Source organism: Crocuta crocuta, unplaced genomic scaffold (assembly GCF_008692635.1).
Source record: "Crocuta crocuta isolate KB4526 unplaced genomic scaffold, BGI_CrCroc_1.0 scaffold24, whole genome shotgun sequence".
NCBI lineage: Eukaryota > Metazoa > Chordata > Mammalia > Carnivora > Hyaenidae > Crocuta > Crocuta crocuta.
This window is the reverse complement of record NW_027530974.1, coordinates 1,489,556-1,505,973: the sequence shown is the minus strand read 5'-3', so window position 1 is coordinate 1,505,973 and position 16,418 is coordinate 1,489,556. Positions and strand designations below refer to the sequence as shown.

Genomic DNA, 16,418 nt, shown 5'->3' with positions numbered 1-16,418 from the left:
AAATCTTGTGCTAGTGTTGAATTGCTTAAAATGCTTTTATTGAGCAGTTTGTGTTTCATCAAATACGATGTTTAGGAGAATATTGTTTTCAGCATAACTATTATGTTTATTATTCAATCATTATACTCATAAAATAAATTACATCACTGTACTATGCACCCATACTTATATACATACATAGCCTAGGATATATAAACAAATAATATGTTGAAGAATATATGCTAGTGTACTTCAGGATAAATAGTACTCCTTAAAACAGAACTCAGAGTTTTAACTTTTATGTTTACCTGGTTCAGTCTGCTCTGGCACCAAAAAACTGTACTACTCAAGTTGATCCAGATAGCAAAATAAATATATGTGAAGAAAATTCTTACCAAGACTGAATCAAGATGACCTAAGTACTTGTGTGAGTTTTTTTTTAATTAATTAATTAATTAGTTTATTTATTTTTTACAAATAGTTTATTGTCAAGTTGGTTTCCATATAACACCCAGTGCTCATCCCCACAAGTGCCCTCCTCCATGCCCATCACCCTCCTTCCCCTCCACACCCATCAGTCCACAGTTTGTTCTCAGTATTCAAGAGTCTTTCATGGTTTGCTTCTTTCCCTCTCACCCACTATTTCCCCTCTTCTTCTCCCGCATGGTCCTCCGTTAATTTCCTCCTAATCCTCCTATACANACTTTGACTTGTGTGAGGTGGTATCTCAGTGTGGTTTTGATTTGTATTTCCCTGATGAGGAGGGATGCTGAGCATCGTTTCATGTGTCTGTTGGCCATCTGGATGTCCTCTTTGGAGAAGTGTCTGTTCATAGGGGTTGTTTTTTTTGTTTTTAATCTTTTTTCTCTTCAAGGTTCTATTTAAATTCCAGTTAATTAACATACAGTGGAATATTAGTTTCAGGAGTAGAATTTAGTGATTCATCACTTACATATAACAACCAGTGCTCATCACAAGTGCCTCCTTAATGCTCATCATTCATTTAACCCATCCCCTGCCCACCTCCCCTCCAGCAACCCTCGGCTGATTCTCTGTAAGAGTCTCTATTAGAGTCTGTTTCCAGATTTGTCTCTTTCTTTTTTTTTCTTCCTTTTTTACTAAGTACTTGTTGACAATAATGGAGACCACACTCTGTGACAACATAGTACAATAAAATCCCTAATCTACTCTTATTGCCTTAATTCCCATTTATGTCCCATAGCTCATCTATCCCTTTGGGACAAATTCCTTTTCGAAGCTTCAGATCCATATATCCCCCTGTGTAACTTGACATTTCCACTTGGATCTCCTCAGTCCTAAACTGTTCTCATCTTCCCCACCTCACCTTGTCTTCCACCATCCTCCTAGAATGGCCCCCTACTGAATGACCTAAACCAGACCTGAGGGCATTTTTGTTGTTTCCTTCCTCTCCCCCAATCGTCGCATCTCATAATTGATTTATCTCCAAGTTATGTACATTATTTTCCCTAATTACTTCTATAATCTGTCTAACCTTGTCCATCTCCTTGGTAATCCTGGCCTACGACACCCCTCATCTGAATTACTACAACAGCCTCCTCCAGACTTTCTCCACCCACATCCCTATGGATTATACAAATAACACAGAAGCAAAAGTGTAACATTAAGTAACTCGACTAAACATTCAGGATGTTTAGCTGGCCGTGTATAGAGAGTCAATAAGCAATGTATGCCTTTGGGCCTTGTCAGGGAAGGTCTGACATAAGCACTGTTAAGATGGCTGTCGTCGTGCCCTGGAGTCATATGCGTTTGATACAGTTTCATTTCCTCTATCTCTGCACCCCATCCTCCCTACTCCCCAGGGTTTTGGAACAGAGCTTTTTCAGTGACCAACAAACCTTGGAATGACTATGCTTCAGGTACTCATTTTTTCCACATTCAGTTTTTATTGAAATTAACTTTACTTCTAAATTCAGCATCAGTACTAAGTTTTATTTGTGTCTGAATATACCTTTCCTTGATAATTGGTACTGATGTCAAGTAAAAATAGACTTTTTACCTAGTTGGTACCTCACCCAGACTACATAAACTGCTTATTAGGGTTACCAGCCTATTTTAGGCCAATTTTCCACCAATGTATTTTTATCCAAGCTTATTGGTGTCCAAATAACACTTTGACGTGGTAGAACAATATGGAAACCACAACAGATAATTAATGACATTATACAATTTAAAAAGTGCTTAAAATATTTTTTAAACCATATAATAACAAAAATCACCTTTTTGTTATTCTATCCAACTGCTGGTACCTAGGTGAACTGATATTTCGAGAATGATGGCGATTTGAAAAAAAGACTAGAAATTCCACTGTCTAAATTCAGTTAACCATCATTAAAGTTATAATTATGTGGCACTGTGCCAGGCACTGTTCTCTCTGCTTTACAAAAATTAATTCATTAATCCACATACCAGCTCTCTGAAACAAGTACTGTTATTATCCTCATATAGATGAGGAAACTGAAGACAAGGGTACTTGTCCAGGATCCCACCAGGAGAAAGTGATGGAGCTAGCTCCCCAGTGTAGAGAGGCAGGCTCTGGAATCTGGGCAGAGTTTCACCACTCTACTATCCTGTTGGATAATGGGCTTTTGGGCAAAGGAGACCTGATGATGTTTCCAGAACTCTTCATGTACAGTACATTTTTGGTGTTACTGAAAGCCAGTATTCAAGATTAATGTATTTTATTTTTCAAGGAAATATTGAAACTAGATTTTTCCAGTAGATTCATTTTTGGGATAATCTTAGTTCTGATATGTTCTATAAAATCAGAATATAACTTTATGTTGAACATTTAACTCCTACCCAAAACTATTTACTATTTAAATTGAAATTCTATTTTAAAAGCCTTTTACAAACTTTTATTTATCCCTTTTAATTGTTTCATGCTTAAAAGCACTTACCATTTCTTAACCACTAAGCATGCCTATAATCAGTCAGTAAATTTAAAAGGGTTTTTTCCTTAGGAATTAAAGCCCTGTAGCTCTCTGCCTTCTGTATTATGCTCTGACATTGCCAACCATCCGTACATAACCCATCTTCCATCAGAAACAGCTCTTGGCTGGAGTGGAACAAAACATTCCCAAATTACAAATCTATTAGAACTCATCAAGTGCCTACTGCAGGCTTAATAAATGCTTTGGGCCTGGAGGAAAGAAAAATGAACAAATATGACATTGTTTCTTTTCTGCCAGAACTAATAAGTCTCTACCTTTCCTTCCCATTCCCAGTGTTAAGACCTCAGCTCATGCCCTTTCTCTAATTTACTGACTAATAAAATGCCATAGGAGCTGATATTCCACATCTATCCATCTCTTTTCTAATTCACCAAATCATTACTTCAGTAATGACAACTCTGATCATATTACTCCCTCACCATAAATTCTTCCAGTGTTCCCTAACGTGCACACCAAACTAACACACCCATCAGTTCAGCCTGCTCTGATACACCCTGATCTCAGCTGTCCAGTCCTGTCTCCACTACTGCTTCTAGATCAGCCCAAATCCTAGTGAGTGCCTGACACCTACTTTAAATGCCACCTCCTTTAAGATGGTTCTTCTCAATCCCCAAACCGGAGGTGCTTTCTTTGTCTTCTTGAACCTCTCTTGTGGCACTTAAATAACTCTTGGAAACTTTTGGAAGAAGCAAAAGTTTCATTGACTCATTTTTGTCCTTATCTGATCTCAGTCTTGACTCTTAGGCTTTGTCAACATGAATATCTTGGAAGTGCATTTTGACAAAACACGTGCATATAAAAATGAAGTGTCATTAATTGCTCAGCTCCTTCTGACTCTGAAAGGAAAGGTAGTAATGACAGTGGAAAGTGGGGACATGCTCGAGCCAGACCTTGAAGGTGGGTCAATGTGTCTGCCAGAGGGTTATAAACAGTTTAGGCTTCTAGAACATCTCTTGAAGAGCATTTTCAACTCAGTAGCAAGTTATTGATTCTTCAGGTGTTCTCATATCTTAAGTGAGGAATGAAATGATAAAAAAAAAGTAAAAGTTTTAATTCTTCTTGAAATGTCTTCTGGTTTCCCTAGAAGAGGAAGAATTGCTGCTCTAATGAGAAGGACCTTGTGACCAAATAGTCCATGGAAGGCACCCATTTGAAAGGTTGGTCTTGGGTCTTTTTCTGACGAGATGTTTGTGCAAGCCTTAAGAGAGAGTAGAAAGAAAAAAACCAAATATGCATTGCAGTGACTATGTGGGAAGCAGGGCAGTGTTTCTGCTGAGAGGGAGGGCCCCAATTTTAGACTGCTGTGTGTGTAGCCTGGCTCTGCCATTTTCTAGCACAGAAACCTCTGTTTCCTGATTTGTGGGTTGGGGATAGTCTTACTTCCTATGCTTGTTGAGTGGCTCCAACAAGATAATCCAAGCAAAGCCTGGAGACTGGGGCCTGGCACATAGTGGGTACTTGATAATTGGCTCAGTAGGTGCCAGTAATTGAACAGAACCATCTCTGGTAGTCCTAACAATTGTGTGGAATCAGAAGAAGTAACACTTCTTTGGGGTTGATGGGAAAACCAGTCTCAAGAGACCCAGAGACTAAATAACTCCCCCAAAGCCATGTAAATGGTAGAGCATGACTTTTCAGGTTATCTCTGAATTTAAAGCCCTGGGTTATTTTTCTTTCCTGAACCGCCTCCTGGTATTGGCCCACTCTTGGACCTGGAGGAATCACCACTTGATAAACAGCCTCTACCCTGCTTAGAATTTTGTCAGAATTATTAAGAGATAGCTTTACACATGAATACCTTTGATTAAATAAAAAAGCTAGCTTAATTTATGCCCTAAAAGAGAAGCTTAACCTCTTATACTTATTACAGAGAACTTTTAGAAATCTCAACATATATGTCCTTTTTGGGGGACCACTTACCCTCCAGGAAGCCAGTTCTCTGATTTGGGGCAGTAAGTCTGTGGCCACTGATGCAACTCAATTTTAACAAATGCATGAGACTGATGACTTGTGAGTCTGCATTTTTGCTGCCCACTGGTCTTATTCTTTTATTCTGATTTGTATTTACTCTGGCCCTGAGGTTTTTGTTTGTCTGTTTGACTCTATATTCTTGCAAGCTGCCTTGAAATCTTTTGTGGAATAATATCAGGTAGACATATATCAGTAAATCATAATAAAAGTCACAGTCCAGAGTTAGGAAAGCACTCAGCCTTTGGTGTAAGGGTCATTCCTTCCCAGTCTATCACTTATCTAGAAACCTATGAAACATCAGCAGGAAGGCTTGTGCTTCCCACTTACAAAGACCACTCTCATGTGTCGGTCATAGCAAGGATGGTAAAGTTTTGGGAAGAATAGAAGGTAGCTGTGTGCCCTGTGACAGTGTGGAGAAAGGAAGGACACTCCGTGCTCCCAAGCCTGGGTGGTCAGGCTCACCGAGGTGCAGCCTGGCCTTCACCCATGAGTGGTGGGCACCAGAGTCTGCAGGGAACTCTCCCTCACCCTATTCCCCAGCAATTTCGTCCCCAGTGACCACAAACCTCAAGGGTTTGCCACAAACTGCCTTCCCACCCTAAGCACTGGAGTCACTGTTAAGGCCTGGTAGGAATGAATTCATTGGGTGACTGAAGGTTGCATTGCAAGGCAGGCCTGTCGCCAGGGTCTGGTGGGGAGAGAAAGAGGAGGAAATGGTAGTAGGAGGTGGTAGAGTCCTTTCATGTCACATTGGTGCTTTGAACCCAATGCAATGCAGGCCAATAGCAGCCCAAGCAGTGAGTTATGCCGAGGACAAAGACATTGGAGCTGGTCACAGGGGCACAATTAGATACCGTCTTTGTTGAATTGCTTGATGAGACCTTTGAGTGTGGTCAGGTCCGCCTCCGGACAGTCCCCTGGGCTGGCTGCCTTCCTCTCTGGAGCCCTCAGCTCCAGTTGGGCCACAGAATTTCACCTTGGTTGCACCGCAGACCTGGGAAGAGTTGTTTAAGGTCCATGGGATGTGGGTACCTCCTGGTTTACTTTTTTTACTCTTTTTTTTTCAAATTAAAATGTAAGCTTAAGATATTAACTCTGAGAGCAGCCTCATTTGAGAAGAATTTTTTTTAAAAGCCATTTTTTAATAGTATTTCCTGCCAGGATAAGATGGGGTTTTTGGCAAGCTCTATTAGTGAGTAAAACCAACTTTGTGATAATATTGATTTTTAAAATCTGGTGGTTGAAGATTATTCCTGTGGAAAAAGAATGACTTCCAGGCCCTGTGAATAAGGCAGGATCCACCATGTCAATTGAGGCATATAAATCTGCAATTTGTTAGAGGTTTTTTGATCCATTGAGGAAACACTCTAAAAATCAACCCGGTGGCATTTGGTTTCGTGTTTCTGTTCCATCTTTTGCTAACCTGTGAACTATGAATTTAGGACACCTCCTCAGAGCCATGGGGATGATATAGGGCAGAAAGCTGCATGCAGGCCTGTGTCAAATGTGGTCATAAAGCAAATGAAAATCTTATCCATGCACGATCCGCGCCCTCACTTTGTGTGGGGTCAGGCTGACAGAATGGATGGTATGGTAGCAGCTGGGGAGTTGGCTGTGCCTCACATGAAACAAAGAGGCCTTGTCCTTCCATCTTGCAAATAGTACAAAAATATCTTGCATAAACTGAAAAAAAAAAAAAAAAGCCCAACTAGGGTAAGCGGTGGAATCCTGCAAGGGGTTTCTTTTTTTCTCTCACATGCACACATACATTATAAAAAAATCATGTGTGGTTTTCCTAAGGCGCACAACCAACTAATTACAATTTTAAAAGCCCTGCTGAATTAACAAGAGTCATATTTTGTTTGCTTTGCAGGAAAACTGCTGCGGTTGTGCTGCTTTGAGAAGATTTTTGGAAAAATCAGCAGTTCTGATGCCTTGACCCCTGTGATGACGGGTGGCCCTGGGGGGTGGTGGAGCCACTGAACTTGAACTCTGAGCACCCAGTTAAGGGGGATGCCTAGTCCTGGGGTCCCATGGGGTGCATTCAAGCCCTGAATCCCTTTCCTCACCTCCCCACATCCCATGGTAGTGCACAATGGGAAAGATGTGTCCTGCCATCTTGAATTTTCAATTTTTAATTTTTGATTTTAGTCACTGGAGCAATGGGTACATTATTTCTGCTCTTTCTCAACTTACTAGAGCAATCACACTGAAGATTTATTTGAGACATTTAAACCTGGTGGATACATTTAGAGTGAGAAACCTGCTTCCAGTCCTTAAACTATGCCTTTCAAAGGGGCGAGCGATCATATCGCCAGAAAAAAATTCTGTCTTTTGCATCCTTGAACATTTAGTTTCTCAGACTCTGTTATTTTGATTTGGTATGAAATCAGGTGAATCCAATTGATAAATAGTTTGCTTTCTGGAACATAAACCGTTTTTGAATCCTGAGGCAAGAGGCACCAGACATTATATCTTCCATTTATCCTAACTTTTCTCCAAGTTCATCAATTTCTTCTGAGTAGCCAGTTCTACTTTCAAATGAGTGATGTGCATTTCACAAGGCACTCCCCGCTCTCTTCTGATTGTACATTCGCTTGCATGAAATGCACTAGTGTTCCCAGGTGGAGCAAGAGGTGTCTGTTTATGGTTAGTCTTTGGAATTACAACCTTTGAAAAAATGTTGATAGTCACGAGAGCTTTCCTCATGCTGCCGTTACCAATGAGACATGGGCTGTGTGCATGCCAAGGAAGGACAGTGCTTTGCTTCCAGTCTTGAGTGACTTGGGAAATAGCACTCAGGTTTCTGGGTAAATTCCAACATTTCTGAAGACCAGTGATCTCACTGACGTGGAGTCTCACATGGCTCAGTGGTTGTGAAGAAAGAACATCCAGAAACCAACGGTGAGGGGAACGCTGCTTCTCACTCTTTGGATATGAGAATGATTTCCAGTTGGAAGCTGCTTCTTGTTCCTGAGTTCATGTGCCATTTCATTACAGATATTTAACAATGGACATGAACCCTACTGTATATAGCACAGAAAAGCATTGGGCCTCTCAAGAGTGAAACATGTGCGTCATTTCTTTAGGAAGAAGAGGCCATGTGAAGCCACACTAAATTCCTATTATACATCCAGCACCAGGCTCACCATTCAGCTTCTTAAGCTTTCCCCATATTTCCCATTTCCAAATAACTCCTATGTTGAGATAAACTATAATAATGTCTTTATTTTTAGCTGTAAATCATTCTAGACTCTGATAGCCACAATAGCAGTGACATGAAATAAGAATGACTTGATGGCCATGTTAGTGAGGGCAGTTTTAATTGGCATTGGCTTTTCTTCATTATTGCTCATATGCACCTAGTGGATCCTTATAGCATGCCCATGAATAACCATATGTGCAATGTTCCTATTCTCATGTGAAGGTAAAGGGGAAGTAGACACAGAAGAAAATGTGTAATTTAGTTAGGACCACATGCCAATTTAGTGGTCATGCTAGCTATAAAACTGACTCCTTTCTAGCTTTGCTCTTACATTATGATGCATTTCTTTTTTCCTTTGGCCTATGCATTTATCCAAGGTTGGTTTTCTCCTGTTCCTGTTATGTGACTGTGCTTAAAATGTTTAATTTGGTTTCCTTAAAAAAAAACACATACAAAACACACACACACACACACACACACACACACACAAAGCCCTGTGACTGAAGTGTTATATTACTGTGCTATCTTTAGCTGATGGTATTCATGGAGGCTGGAAAAATACAAGCCAGTGCATGCATTAATACTCAGACCACAGAGGGCTGGCATTCACTCAAATGCTAAATAAGACGCAAGGGTCTGATTTGAAACCCCTCATGGAAGGGCGTTTTCTGTCCTGTGGTGTGGAATCTCTACCAGATAGAGCAGGAGATCTTTCGCATCCAGTTCCTATCCTGATTCACGCTGGCAGAGAAGCTTTCACCAGACCCCAACACACGTGGGACAGGCAGCTTAGGCCAAATGAAGGAATGATTTCTTTGTCAAATTAATCCACTAATGACCCTGCATTCAGTGGGTGCGATTTTTTTAAAAAAGAGGTTTAGGAAGGAGACTCTACTGTAAAAACGAATCTCCTTTGAATCTGGAGTTGAATTTCCACATTAGGATGGGGAGGCATCCCCGTGCCAGCGGTGTGCCTTTTATATGAGAGCTGAGGATAGTTTGCATTGCAGAGTTGATTATTACAGTCTAGAGTTACAGTGAAATGGGAGAATTTCAGTCTCCTGCTCATCCTGTTCCCTCCCTCCACGCCCATGTGTGGCTGTTCCAGCAAGCACTGGTAACTTGGTAGATTGCCACTCTGATGGAAAAGGGAGCTTTGCAGAGCGGAGGTATCAAACCAGATCCAAGCGTGGACCAGAGAAGCTGAGTCTGGCGAGACTTGGGCTATTGTGATCAATTTTTCCAAGAAGTCATTAGGATTTGATAGCCTGTATTTGTCCCCCACCCTCTTAATGGACTTTATGGCTTCACTCACTTGCATTAGCCAGTAGCCATTGCTTTAGAAAATGGAGGAAATTAAAACACTGATGTGGCACTTCTCACTGCCTGGACAGAAATAAACCTCATAAAAGATTAAAGAAAAAGCATGTCCCCTTTGTAATTTGTAAGATATCAACACTTACCCACAACCTGTGGCTATTTCAAAAAATGAGAAAAGAGCTCATGTCCTAATTTGTGACATAAAATCATCTGAAGTGGATTCTCACCTGAACTATGTTGGGGAAAGATTTCTAGGTCAAAATTGGGTAATTCTCATGTTTGAGAATTTTAGTTACTTTTTGTCTGACTTGATATTATTTTGCTTTCTTTCCTCAAAAATGTAAATAGGCATGCGGCTATTGTTGCGGCATACTTGGATGTGAACGTGTTTTGAAAGATGTGCGAATTATTACATTTTCACTATTTTTATGTAAACTAGTGTAGACAATTTTTTTCTTGTTTTAAAATCAAAATATATTTGATATTAGGGAAAAGAGGGTCTTATTCTTTACTTCATTCCTTTATTCTTCCTTCTGCTCCCACTACCCCCACCCTAGGCATTAAGCAAATGGTGTCAGATGCCTACATGTGCTTGCTCAGTTAGGATTACAGCCCAGCTGAGGGGACCTTATTTGGAAAGTTCATCTGTGCAAGTGAGGCAAGAGGGTGAGGTGAGGATCTGAGCAGGCATGCTCAGTGATCTCAGTTCCGCTCTCAATCCTTTGGCAAGTTCGGCATGGGCCTAGGCTGCACCCTCGCTGTGGCTCACTTCTCAATAGCCATGATGCTCCCTGTTTTGCTTTTGCTTTGTCTTTTTAATTTTTTTTTACTTCCTTCTCTTTTCTTCAGTTAGAATCAAAGTCCATCTTCTTATCCATCACAATGATCCCATAAAGACTTTGTGGGATGAAAATTATATTTCCAAAAGGCAAATATCTTGCTGTCCTAAAGGAAACTTGAAGCTGGACTATTAGATGGTCAATTTCTGGATGAAGGCAACTTCCTTGCCTCACACGAAGTCAACTGTTTCTCACACTTGTCTACATATGTCTCCTAGATACATTTCAGTCAGGTGTACTTTCATAAGTGATATTTATGTGGGTAGTTTCACCTTCCATGAAGGTTTATAACTCAACTACTACTTATTCAAAAGAGCAGAGAACATCTAGTACCTGAGTGTTTCGATCTTGAATTGTACGTATTTTCTACTTGTCCCGGCTGATAGATGTCAGTGAGTCCTTTTGATCAGGTTTAGTAGTGTAGATAAATTAAAATGGATTCACAATGTGACTGCATTTGTTGTGTATATTTTTTATTTATGAACGTAGTTTCATTCAGCTGTATTTCTTTGCCTTATAAGGATGTATAACAGTCATATATGTATTATATTGACAAATAAACATGGACCTTATTTATCCTTTGGTTGATGAGCTAAATTATTCAAAGAAGTGGACTTGGTAAACGCAATACAAACTCTGTCCTTTATGACAAGCTTAGACATGTTAAAAGTCCTGTGACAGTAAGAACCCATACCTTAAAAGACTGATGCCATGCTATTTATTTGGGGGCCCCAGAAGCATTCACACACTGGCCAGCTCCAAGGTGAAGAAACAACTCTCCCAGTTGAAAACATGGTGGTTGCAATGTACTCACACAGATTTAAGATTTTTTCTCCTATAAATAGAAGACATTGAGATATATGTAAAATGTATAGTGCCAGAACACTGTTTAATAAATTATAAATTAATTAGCATTCAATCCCTTTAATGTATCTTAGTGAATATTCATTCCTCAGATGCCTGTAAGGTGCCTGCTTCAGAAAATCTGCTACTGAAATATTTCAGTATGTAATGGCCACCCAGTCATCAGCTGCCATATTGCTTTCTGGGGGCGGCATTGGCTGGAAATGCTGCTGGGACTCTTCAGCATCAAGCATGCCTGTGTGCCTGAGGATGACATCCGTACCTATGTCAACATTCACATGTTAACCCAGCAGTGATCAACACTGAGAGACTCAGTGTCAACAAAACTTCCCACCTTTACCTGGCTTGAGTCATCCCCATTGAATTTTCTATTGTCTCACACAATGCAATCTTATCCCTCTCTTTAGAATGAACCCCAGTTTTTTCCCTACTCTGACTTCAAGGTGAGGTATTCTTACTTCTTCCCCAAAGTGGGGAAAACTCATTGATCATCTGTGATATTGTGATATTTTAAGAACTATATATTTGGTCTCATCCCTGGTTCCTGGCACAGAGCCCCTAAAACCCTTGGAATTTCCTGAGTGACAAGGATGAGAAGAGTGAGTATCTTTTGTTATTCATGATCTGCCCCTTCTAACCATACCTCAGTTTATAGCCACTGAGGTGACTTAGAGGAAGGGGCTGGTTGCCAAGAGGAACCAACCAGGTGATTGAAGGTTAGAACTTCCAGCCTCCTCTCTCCACCTCCAGGAGGGGAAAGGAGCTGGAGATTGAGTTAATCACCAATGGGCAATGATTTTATCTATCATGACTATGTAATGGAACCTCTATAAAAAACCCACACAAAGAGGTTTGGAAAGTTTCTGGGCTAGTGAACAAGAACACATACATGTGCCAGGGGAGTGATTTATCCCAAACTCCAGAGGGCCAGAAGTTCTTGTGCTTAGGACCCTTCTGGACCTTGTTTTGTGTACCTTCTCATCTGGCTGTTCATTTGTACTCTTATAATGCCCTTTACAATAAACTGGTAATTGTGAGTGAAGTTTCCCCTGGATTCTGTGAGCCATTGTGGCAAATTATTGAGCCTTAGGAAGGGGTCACGGGACCTTGATTTGTAATCATGTCATACAGAAGTGGGGGGTAACTTGGGGACCCACCACCTGTGATTGGCGCCTGAACTAAGGGCGATCTTGTGGGACTGAGCTCTTAACCTGTGAGGTCTGTGCAAACTCCAAGTAGTTCATACTAGAATTGTTTAACATGAGGAAAATCTCCATGCATTTGGTGTCAGAAATGTTATGAGCAGAGAAACAGTTTTCCTTTACCCTCCAATACTGGCACAATATAGGTCCCAATGGCCATCTCCACCCTTCTACAGAAATAAATCCTTAATGCTAGAGTTTCAGGGCCTGGGACTCAGAGATAAAAACCAATCATCTTCCCACCCTTCTCCTTGCCCTTCCCTGAAGTAAATTAAGTGGGTCAATCTCCCTCACTTTCTGCACAAAGGGAGGGGACTGAAACCCACTTCATCACTTTGTCTGACCACTCCTTGCTCTGAAAAGGGACACCAATCCCACCTTAGGATCCACACCCATCAGCAGGATATGTGGTTCTTGATGCTCCTCCTTCAGTAACTCATTTCTCTTGCTCCTCACACAGGGCTTCTCCAAGAGATTGTAATTTATGTTCCACAGGCATTGCTGCAGGTGCAAATAGGGTCTCATGAATGGTACTAACCTGTATTTAGCTGGCTCATTGCCTCAACTGCAGAGTTTAGGGCCTCTGAACCCCCTCAACACTCACCCAGTTATTTGTAGAGACTTCCAAAGTATTCTTACACAAGTTTAGGAATTGGCATGTCAGGGAGAGTGGACTCTCCTGGAAGATCACCACCTGAGGGCACCTCCTTGCTGCTGCTCCAGCCCACCCTGAAACAGCTGCCCCTGCCAAGTGCTGCCTCCAGGCTTCCCTCAAGAGGACAGCTCTCTAAGTACATGGACTCCCCATCACACTATGTTCACAGTGTCATGAAAGTGCAAAGAATGCTCACTGCCCTGTCAGCCTCATTCTTTGTGCCGAGACAGACCCAAGCCACCACAACTTAAGCCTAGTCACTACAGCTATCAGGATCTTCTTGGGAACTCTTACAAGCTTCTAATAGGTAGAGATAAGTGAAGGCAGAAGTCTCCTCCCCCATAAGCCAACTACTAGGTAGTTCCTCAGCCTAGTTCCTGCCCAAAGAAGTTTGAGAATTCAAACCTCTTTCCTCTTTGTGCTCTCTCTGCCCATCTTAATCCAAGCTGTTGGTGCACCTGGTGACATAAATCTTTTAAAAACTTTATAGGTTGCCTGTGAATTTTATTGGGATTGACTCCATTAAAAAAGACCACCCTGAGAGATCTCTTTGAGAATCACTCTTCTCTGCCTCGGACTTCTGCTGAGCCTAGTGAAGGACAACACCTTCAGGCTTCTTAGAAGTCTTATTATTTGACTGAATGGTTCTCTGATGTACTGTCTTGGTTATTTCTGAGGTCTTAACAGAGAATTTTAAATACTTGGCTTCATTATTGGACCACATTCTCTTCAGAGTGCCCTGGATTTGTTCTTTACCTGGCAGCCTTTTCTTTCCTTTTCCTTTCTTCTCTGTTCCTCTTCCTTCCTTCCTTCCTTCCTTCCTTCCTTCCTTCCTTCCTTCCTTCCTTCCTTCCTAAATTTTATTTTTTTAAAGTAATCTCTACACCTAACATGGGGCTTGAATTCACAACCCCAAGATCTAGAGTCCCATGCTCTACTGAGTAAGCCAACCAGGTGCCCCAGCCATTTCTTAATTTTAGTACCATTTGTTGTCTGGAGAGGCTGGAATTTTTAACTCCCTCTTTGTTTAGAAGTCCTTCCTTTAGTTACCTCTCTCTTCTCACATTTTATTATAAGCAGCAAGAAGAAACCAAGAAGTACTTTCAACAGTATCTGGAAATCTCCTTAGCTAAGATCACACAGTTCATTCCTTAAGTTTTCTATTCACTATATCAAGTGACAGGGTTGCTAAATTTCTGCCACTATATAACAAAGATCATTTTCCTCCAGTTTCAAATAACATTTTCTTCACTTTCTTCCTCAAGCCATCACTCACAACCCCCTCAAAGGTTATTAGGATTTCATGAAACACTCTTGCAGGCTCTTCAAGCTTTCAAATCTGCACTCTCCCCAGAGTCTTCCCAGCTTCTTCCCATAACCTGCTTGCAAAGCCTCTCCCACCTTTCAAGTGTTTGTTACCGTCATGCCCTATGGGGTCAGACAGCACCCACACAATAGACTTGCTTAGAATTCTGCAGCTTTATACAGCCCCTCCTCTGTCTAAAATGTTTGCCTCTATGGGGCATCTGGGTGGCTCAGTAGGTTAAGTGTCTGACTTTGGCTCAGGTCATGATCTCGTGGTTATTGAGTTTGAGCTCCATGTCAGACTCTGTGCTGACAGCTCAAACCTGAAGACTGCTTCAGATTCTGTGTCTTTCTCTCTCTCTGCCCCTCCCCCACTCATGTTCTGTCTCTCACAAATAAATAAAAACATTAAAAAATAATAAAATGTTTGCCTCTAATCTTGACTACATGACTAAAACCCAAATCCCACCATTCTTCCTCCTCCAGGGCACAGTCTTCAAGTCCTTATCCCATCCTCTGTTTCTCATGGTAGTTCTCACATTATTTTCTAACTTTCTGCTTTTCTGATCTGGCTTCCCTCCTCCTGGAAGCTTCTTGAGGTTGGACTTGGGTCATATTTTTGGCATAATTATTCTTTTCTCTCCAAGTTTCAACAGAGATGCTCTTTGAGTGCACGTTTTGCTAGATTTAGAAGGAGACATTTCAACATTATTAGCAAAACTGATTGAATAAACTTTCAAAAATTTATAACATTTCTTTCTTGGTTTAGAGCCCTTTTTGTTTTCCTTCCATGTCTCAATAAGTGATTAATGGCAAAAGCATAGAGTATTATGAATAAGTAAGAGTTCATTTTCTACGCATATTTGTAATGAAAAAAATTCTTCTATACATATGCTTAAAGATATGTCAATGGAGAGAAAGCAATTCAACAAGGATATTCATAATTCTTGCTAATTAATGTCTGAACTTTTTCCCCCATCAATTACTTCACACACCTGTTCACTGTAAATTTCCTGAACAATTTTTATAACATGTTAATATTGCCCAGAACTTGGATGTACACCCGAGATTTTTCTGAATTTTAATTATTTTCAAATTAATTTTAATATTCTGAATAATTTGAAACTTACCCATATGTTTAATAAAAGTGAACTTTACATTTCAAGAATTATGAAGTTTCCCTAAGGTTTCAAAAGACAACGTATGGTCTACTTTTATAAATACTTTAAAAGAGTTTTAAAAACATCTTTTCACCAAAAAGCTTCCTATGTCCCAAATCTTATCATCCATAATTAGCAGCTTTTGTAGTGTGCAGTGCCTCACAGCTCCCCAAAGTGAAACACGGCTTTGTTCCCCTGCCAAGCCTACCTTCTAAGTTCCCTATAATCAGATTCCACGGTTCTAGTCAGTTTTTTCTGCAATAGCTTTCACTTTCTTTATGTCCCTCTCACCAGCTCTTTTGCTCTAGCTTGTGCTATCTTACAAATTTGGCTAACATCCAGATGTTTCTTAAAAACACTGGATGTTTGATTAAGGTCCTTTACAATATTAGGACATTACTACTAGCATAAAGAGGAACAAATCAGATAATAATTGTTTCTGGTATGGCAATCTATATTGGAACTTGTAATTTTCAAAGTAATAGCTTTTGAATTAGAGGATAAGAGGAGATCTTGTTCATATTGGCAAAATGAGGTTTCCATTTTCTCATAGTAAGCCATAAATAGTGTTTACTGTTTAGCCTTTATATAGTAGTTTATGTTGTACATAACTTAATAGCCATTTTTATTAGTTATTGGCAGTAATTATGGGATATTGGTAGCCTACAGAGATAGCTAGGGAAACAAAAAAAAAGTAGGTTTAGATGGGTATATATGGCACATAGACATTCTGGCTTTGAAAATAGTCTATCATGTTCTGTATGGGTATATACCCAAATGTGCACACATCTCTCGGCTTATGAACAGATGTTCAATTGTCAAAACAATGGAAAAATCAAATTAAGATCAAATAGGAACTCATTTAGTCAATATAAACTTAACTTTGAAGACCAAACTCCTAGACCAGTATGTCTATTGGCCATTT

At 40.4% G+C, this 16,418-nt stretch overlaps 1 protein-coding gene across 1 annotated transcript in view; it reads left to right on the top strand.

Moving 5' to 3' along the window:
* Positions 1-4,118, top strand: part of MYLK4 (myosin light chain kinase family member 4) — a 77,869-nt gene extending 73,751 nt beyond the window's left edge. The window contains exon 11 of the mRNA XM_077770005.1: positions 4,057-4,118. Coding sequence (XP_077626131.1) covers positions 4,057-4,104 — 48 coding nt within the window. The 3' untranslated portion in view covers positions 4,105-4,118. The remainder of the gene's footprint in view (positions 1-4,056) is intronic.
* Positions 4,119-16,418: the final 12,300 nt, after the last annotated feature.